Below are 7464 nucleotides of genomic sequence, written 5' to 3'. Positions count from 1 at the left end.
TGTTTCGTTTATTTTTAATTAATTATACTTAAAATATCACGATCGTGGTATAGAGATAAATAATTCTTATCGCTCGAGAAAGACCCTATTCTCGATAAATTCCTGACTTTCGTGCGTTATTAATTTATTTAAAAATTATACAACATTGCCAATGCCCGGAACTCTTTAGAAATTGTTTTAGTATGCTTAGAACTGTACGAAAAATATTTTATATAAGCCAGAACTCCGAGATTTTCTACAGCGTCTCACCCACATACCCGTAAATGCGTCTTTCTTGGGCGATAAAAATTATTTAAAATATGAATAAATATAATGCTTATCGTCAGAACTCTTTAGAAATAAACGTTAGAACACGTTCAGAACTATACGAGAATTATAATAGAACTCACTGTTACCCATGTGTATTGTTTATTTAAGAAAGTGTTTTTATTTTTATCCAATTATCCTTCTGTTGTTGCTCGTAATTTGGCCGCTTGAACATGCATAGGTAAAATAAATTTAATAAGAGTGCAAGAAACATTATAAACTACCATTTTTTTCTCAATATAGTTAATAATATAATTATTGGTATGCATTTAAATATTAAATTTGAAATTTATTATGTAAAGTAAAGGTTTTTAATGTAAGACTTTTTTAGATAGAAAAGCATAGAACGGTGATTTCTATACATTACATTTACGAATTTTAGTTTTTATGTTTATAAATATTTATTTAATTAATTATATTTGCAATCTTTATATATTTATAAATTTCAAATATATATACATATATATATATATATATATATATATATATATATATATTTAATTATAAATATAAAAATTAAAATTTGTATACAAGCAAATGTAACGTATATAGCGTGTATAGCGTATCGTCGATTTGTCAACTCGAGACTCGGCACTCGGCGAGACACGAGACGCGATACCCGAAATGCGTGGCATCGTGGTATAGCCGGCAAGCCGGCCCGTGCAAAGCGGCAACGTCACAGCTCAAGAGAGACAGCAGATCGTATGTCTGCCCTTCTCTCCCCGCTCGAAGCTTGCCGAGGGCCTAGCGTACACGGACAGAGGAAAGGCTTGTGCGACCAGCATATCCCCTCCATCTGATAGTTCGGACACGAACCATAGCATGGATACGAACCCATGTATCGTTACCCAAGTCCTCTCTGATCGTTACCGAGCGTAACGCCGTAGTTGACGTCCACTTTCTCAGAGGGCAGATTAGGACAGACGTCCCCCGAAGCCGGATGGCCGCTCTCAGGTTTTTCTCTGCTACAGCTATTGTAGATCGGGCATTAGAAACTTGCCTCACATCTTTTCGCTTAAGGGGATCCTGCAGTGACTGGCGAACTTCCTCGATGTCGATAATGTCAACCTTTCTAATTTTGTTTTCCCTATATCTGTCTTTGTCTAACGAAATGACATCTGTCCTTTTTTCGATTGCTCGCCATCTCTCGCAAGATCCGGCAACTACTGTTGCTGCTCTTCTTGTCATTTGCATCCGTATTTGCATTACTAAAATAATTTTTCGATGGATCTTTTTTTGTACGCATTGAATCTTACTTCTACTTGCACGATATTATTCCTACATGTTTTCCCAAGGGCAGATGATAAAAATTATGTATGCATAAACCGCAGAATTTTTGTTTTAAGCAAATATTGTCGTCAGGTGACAGCTGCGTATGTGCCCAAAAAAGTAATATTTTTAATTTTTTGGTGTTTTTGATATAAAATCGCGTTTTCTACCCTAGATTTTTGTGCGTACTTTAATTCTAGACCAAAACTTGCAATTCTGTAAAGCCAATTAAAAGATCCATCGAAAAACAATAATGTCGGTAAATCATACGGCTGCAGGATCCCCTTAAATTAAGTCCTAAATTTCACCGCCTCGAAATAATCCAGAATAAAGCCATTAGAGCCTGCTTGGGCTACCGAATTTCTACCCCCATCAATACCATGTTCGCAGAAGCTAAGGAGCCGCCTCTTAAACTTCGTCTCAAATTCCTGGCGGCGAAATACCTAATCAAAACAATGTCTATTACCGATCACCAGGTTTCGGAATCTATTAGCGTTTTTTCTTGGCTGCACTATCGCCTACTAGTGCAACACTAGTGCAACATTAGTGCAACGCTATTGGGTAGTGCAGGGCAGTGCAGGGCGGTAGTGCAGCCAAGAAAAAACGCTATATGTTTCAACTAGCGCTTACATCCCGAGAATATCCTGCGGGCTTGACACATTGTCGAGAAAAATTTTCCCTCTTCGATTTATTCCGACAACTTAAATCCCTCCGACCTTCGCTACACACTGCAGTAGCCCCCCCTCCCTTCCAACATTCCTATCAAACTATCCTCTTTACTCCCATACTCTATCATCCGGAACAGGATTTTATTGACCTTATTGATCAAGTCCCCAAATCCACCGTACAAAACCTATTCCTTCAAGCGTTTGGTCCCATTATGCGAGACTCCATTGTATTTTATACGGACGGTTCCAAGATGGGTTCGGCAAATTGGGTGGGAGCCGCGTGCTTCTCGCCACAACTACAACGCAGTCTGATGTTTAAACTCCCAGCTCGAGCTTCAATCTTCACAGTTGAAGCTTGGGCCATATATAATGCCGTTTTACTCATTTTAGACTTAGATACTCCCAAATTCACCATTGTCTCAGATTCAAAAAGCGTCTTGGAGGCGCTTACAAATCCTGTCACGTGTCGCTCAAATTATTTAATTCCTCTAATTAAATCCAAAATTATTTACGCACAAGAGCGTGGGAAAAACATTCAGCTAGTGTGGATTCCCTCTCATAAAGGTATCATGGGAAATGAGATTGCTGACGAATTTGCCAGAAAGGCTATCAGATCAGGTATGGAATCTCCAGCATTTAAACTACCACATTCCGATCTTTTTATAGAACAGAGAGAAAAGCTCGCTACGGAATTTCATAATTATTTATTTAGTAGAGCCAGATACAAGGGAAATCATTTTTTTCAAAACATCTATGTCAACTCCTCTAAGCTCTAGTATTATAAATTAGGACTGAAACGAGATACTATAGTCGCGATCTCCAGACTGAGAGCGAACCACTACAACCTCAATTACAGCCTGTATAGAAAAAACATTATTGACGACGGCTCATGCGCTTGCGGCGAACAAATTCAAGATATCACCTAATTTTTTATTGGCCTCTAACATTTAACTGGGCTTCGAGTCTCCGGCTCGCAGTAACATCACTCAAGGGCCCTTCCTGCAATTACATATTTCCTATTCTGAAAAAACCTACCAACAAAATTAGCCGCTTAATCATGTCCTGCAAAGCAGCCAACATTAATTTGTAAATGCGCGCGTCTCCCGCGAGCACAAATGGCCTCTGTTCCCCTCCATATTCTCTTTCTCTCCCTTCTTTAGAGGGTCTCTAGGTAGGACTATAAATCGCGGAATACAGGTAGGTAGGTAGGTATTCGGGTAGGCAGGGACAAGGGGGATTAAATTCGATAGAAAAAATTGTAAACAAAATAAAAGTAATATTGTTAATATAATAATAAATAGAATTATATTTTTAATATTAACAACTTAAATGTATATTAAATAATACTAATTTTTATATTACAAATTATTTAATATATTAAAAATTAATATTCAATAATAAATATCAATTTTTATTTTAAATAATACCAATTTTTTATAGATAATTGTATTATATTGCATTTTACTGTAAATATTATGTAATTATTATGTATGTACTACATATATTATTATATATGTGTATCATGTATATAAATTGTGTATGCGTAATTAAATTATGTATATTGTAATAACTTTTTTATAATGTTGTATTATTATATTGTAAAGTAAATTGTAAGAGAAATAAAGTAAATGATAGAAATGTGACAAAAACGTATATTGTAAATAAAAGAGGACCGCCGATTGGAATCGGCGGGAGCGGTGGAGGACCTCTATATAAGTTGACCTGTTTCTAGCGGATGTTAGTTAAAATCTAAGATAAAAACTAATATTTAATTTATAACTAAGAAAATGCAAAGTCCAAAACGCATTGGACGGCCTTTAAAAATATTGCTTATATACATATACCTTTTCCTTGATACGAGTACCAGATTAAATCAAATGAAATTGTGCATTACCAGATGAAATCACGCAATTTGCAGATGTAGCACGGACGCGCACCAAAATGATGTTTTATCGGAAGTATCGGAAAATGAACATGGCTACGTATAGTATCAATTTTGAAAATGGATGTACTGGCGCTAGTGTACAGAGGCTTTTCTCAGGCTTTTCTCTGCTGCTGCTAACGTCCGTCTACCGCTACGGAATGGTTGACCTTAGACACATCAGATAACCTGTCTTCTTGAGGAATTACTCATCAGTAACATTAACATTACTGAAGTCATAAAGAAGAAAGACTGATTTACGTTTAAGTGTATTTTCAACTTTATTAGGAAACTAGGCAAAATAATTTAGTGCAAAGATTGGATTAATTAAAGATTAACCTTCTCTATTAAATCAGCAAAGTGACACAATAGAATTAAACCGATTCACGTATCTCATCGTAAAAGAATTGCTACAGAAAGTTAAAATCTTGCATGTACAATTCAATCTCTGGATAAGAAAATTTCTGAAACGGCTTCTAGCCGCAATAATAATCTTTATTTATTTTACACGTATATACACGTACGCCATACACATGAACCCGCATGCATTTGGTACAAGAAGCACATACTACATATGTACACATCACAGAGAGAATTCCATGCAATCGTCCCTCAGACGGACTACTCCTGGTGTGGCCGGTTATTATTTCTGTAGGGATCCTCTATGACGATGGAGTGACAGATCAAATCGTAGCCAGTTCGGTTGAACCGAAAGAAGAACAGGGAGAAACAAATCGGGAATACGAACGCCAGCACGAAATTCTTCACCAGTGACCGGCCCAATGCTAACGGCAGGCCCAGATCGGTTCCGGGGCTCACCAAGACTAAATCTGGCTCATTCGGACGTTCAACGGGAGTTATGCTTCGGCACTGAACCACCCGTAAACCCATCATGTACTTGCCAGGAGTAGCACCGCCAATAAGACCGTACACTCCATGTTGAAGCCAGAAGGCCTGAAACGTTTTATAGAAAAAAAAATTAACTCAGTCTTTTTGTGTGGATTTATTTTTATAAAAGACTGTTTAATCTCTTTATGAAATATCAATGGATTCAAGTTTCCTTACCTCAAAGATACAAACTATCACGCGATGAATTACTTCCAGAATCAGAATTCCATAAGTCATCTCCAGAGCCATTTTATAATCAATACGTAAATTTGTTTGCAACAAATCTAAATCCTCGATGTCTCTGAAGCATTAAAAAAGACGTTAAAAATATTATAAATTTAAAAAATTGAATAGACATAAATTATGATTGTAAGAATCGCATTGACAAGTTATATCTATTCGTAACAAGTAAAATTTGATAAATATCTTTTAATTATTATACACAGTGCCGTGTTTTTTTACCTACATAAAGTCGAAGACGTCGATTGCGATGAAGGTGATGGAAAACTTCAAGAGAAATAGCATTGTTGAATCTATAAATTCCGCTGCGAACCTCTTCCAAATCGGAGGAATTCGATACTCGTAACCTGAATCGATAAATTTAAGAAAGACATAAATCAACGATATTTAATATGTAACAATCTAATACTTATTTAAGACTAATAACCATCAGTTCCTGGAGGTTGGAAGGGTCCCGCGGATTGTTCCTGAGGCCTCCTTTGCCTCGCTGTCTCATTTTGTCTGTCTACATTTATCACCCCTTGTGTATTAGACGATGCTGTAAAAGATATTTATCAATTTTTACTTGATATAAATAGATATTTGGTTGGAAGGGTATTAAAGGGTATGAAATCATATGTCTTCTTTAAACTTCAATTCATTTTTAACGCTGAAGCTATATCTCGACAGTTTCTCAAATTGGTCTAAAATTGTTCTTTATTATGTAGTAACAACTGTAATCACTAAATTTGTCTAAAAACAAGAGTACAATATCTTAATAATATTTATTAGAAATACGTATTACATATATTTGTATAAACAAAAATATAACATAGAAAAACTCGAAATACAGATAGTCATTTCTTGGTTTTTTGCCCTTGGAAATGTCACACATGATGATTTCAAAATACTTGCGTTTCATCGTACCAAGTGTCGGATTCGGATTAACGATGGGTTGCCCTGACATCACGTAATGCGGGAACCACGCTGCAAAACTTTGCCAAGCGTATGCCTCCTGGTACCATTCTTCCAACTTTTTGAAATATCGCGATCTCTCCTCCGCCGGATCCATTTTACTTTCGGAATCCGGAATACGTTCGGTTTCCATTTCGGAATCCGGAATACTTTCCCGCCCCGGCGTGTCGTCGTTTTTGTCGTCTGCCATTTTGGCTTCTCCGCTTCACTTGTGTAAGAAAATAAATCGGCTCGTCAGTCTCGTCACTCAATAAAGTCGTGGAAGCTATCGATATGACGTTTATATCGCTCTAAAATTTCCCCCCTTCGTTTGGCACGATAACAAAACAATGACAATTGACACGTACGTAGAGCCGTTGTCACTTCGTCGATTAATTTTTATGCTATAGGAAGCAATTGACAGGCACAAATGCAAGATGCGTCGGAAGAAGATAAACAAACGCACTGATAACGTTATATTTAATTGTAAATAATTGCAAATTACTTTCGATACCTCTGTGGCAATCAATCACTACGCTCGTACGTAAACGCGCTAGCTAACGCTGCTGTCTATCACTGACGTGTACGACATCAAATGGATACAATGTAAAGCTTTTTACTGTTGCGATATTGCGATCATGGTTGCGATAAACCAGTGAATTTCCGTCACGACAGCGTTTCCCCCAGACTTCAATCGTGGGGAAAACTCCTAGGCTGACATCTAAGGCGCATTTCTTATCTGAGAACATTATCAATAAAAGTTTGACAAAAATTCAGAGTATTTTCTATTTCTATAAAATCTTGAGAAATAGTTTTTTGCTATATATAATATTTCTGTTAACATTGAAATGATCTGTGATTTTCCCCTGCCCGTTACGTGAAAATTCTAGATTATTATACGTATATTATCATCTGCTGATAAAAATATACTAGCAATAAATCGATCAGAACCTGTTTCTAAAATTAAACAAAAGTACTGCAAGAAAAAGGTTTAAACTTAAAGCATTCTTTGAGAAAAATGTTGTGTGGTATTTTTTACTTTCATTCTACTTCTTGAAAGTGATTTTTAAAGGTATAATTGTAACGTAAATGACAAACGAAATCATTCAAGACCGACCTCTGGTAGTTAAGACTGGTATCAGAAGTAAAGGATAACTTAGACTTGTCCAAAATAGTGATTCGGAATTTTATCCCAATTATTGTTTCATCAAGGAATCACTAACATTTGGCAGCCAGAAT

General features: G+C 36.3%; 2 protein-coding genes across 5 annotated transcripts; one reads left to right on the top strand and one right to left on the bottom strand.

Moving 5' to 3' along the window:
* The first annotated feature begins 1788 nt into the window (after window positions 1-1788).
* On the top strand, window positions 1789-3517 carry LOC112468443. Its single transcript, XM_025037626.1, has 2 exons — window positions 1789-2063; window positions 2186-3517. The coding sequence occupies exons 1-2, from the start codon at window positions 1956-1958 to the stop codon at window positions 3017-3019; spliced, it is 942 nt and encodes a 313-aa protein (XP_024893394.1). The 5' UTR covers window positions 1789-1955; the 3' UTR covers window positions 3020-3517.
* A 1092-nt stretch (window positions 3518-4609) lies between these two features.
* LOC112468446 (protein FAM8A1) lies at window positions 4610-6876 on the bottom strand. Of its 4 annotated transcripts, none has more exons than XM_025037630.1 (6): window positions 6594-6876; window positions 6199-6454; window positions 5720-5830; window positions 5519-5639; window positions 5230-5353; window positions 4610-5118 (listed from the first exon to the last, which is right to left on the bottom strand). In XM_025037630.1, the coding sequence occupies exons 2-6, from the start codon at window positions 6434-6436 to the stop codon at window positions 4786-4788; spliced, it is 927 nt and encodes a 308-aa protein (XP_024893398.1). In that variant the 5' UTR covers window positions 6437-6454; window positions 6594-6876; the 3' UTR covers window positions 4610-4785. The 4 variants fall into 4 exon arrangements, with proteins under 4 accessions (XP_024893398.1, XP_024893400.1, XP_024893399.1 ...); XM_025037632.1 differs by having other exon boundaries at window positions 6731-6876; XM_025037631.1 differs by having other exon boundaries at window positions 6740-6876.
* Between the last annotated feature and the right edge of the window lie 588 nt (window positions 6877-7464).

The sequence above is a fragment of the Temnothorax curvispinosus genome, unplaced genomic scaffold (assembly GCF_003070985.1).
Source record: "Temnothorax curvispinosus isolate PA1 unplaced genomic scaffold, ASM307098v1 QBEX01018473.1, whole genome shotgun sequence".
Taxonomy (NCBI): domain Eukaryota; kingdom Metazoa; phylum Arthropoda; class Insecta; order Hymenoptera; family Formicidae; genus Temnothorax; species Temnothorax curvispinosus.
Note: the sequence above shows the minus strand (reverse complement) of the source record. Positions and strands in the feature narration are given on the sequence as shown.

What these genes read in the sequence shown, in the direction of transcription:
- LOC112468443 (XM_025037626.1), top strand. Translation starts at nt 1,956, where the DNA reads ATGTTCGCAGAAGCTAAGGAGCCGCCTCTTAAACTTCGTCTCAAATTC. An exon ending in ATCACCAGGTTTCGGAATCT is followed by an intron (nt 2,064 to 2,185) that starts ATTAGCGTTTTT and finishes AAAAAACGCTAT; the next exon opens with ATGTTTCAACTAGCGCTTAC.
- LOC112468446 (XM_025037629.1), bottom strand. Translation starts at nt 6,436, where the DNA reads ATGGCAGACGACAAAAACGACGACACGCCGGGGCGGGAAAGTATTCCG. An exon ending in TAATCCGAATCCGACACTTG is followed by an intron (nt 5,831 to 6,198) that starts GTACGATGAAAC and finishes TATCTTTTACAG; the next exon opens with CATCGTCTAATACACAAGGG. An exon ending in ATCGACGTCTTCGACTTTAT is followed by an intron (nt 5,354 to 5,518) that starts GTAGGTAAAAAA and finishes TTAATGCTTCAG; the next exon opens with AGACATCGAGGATTTAGATT.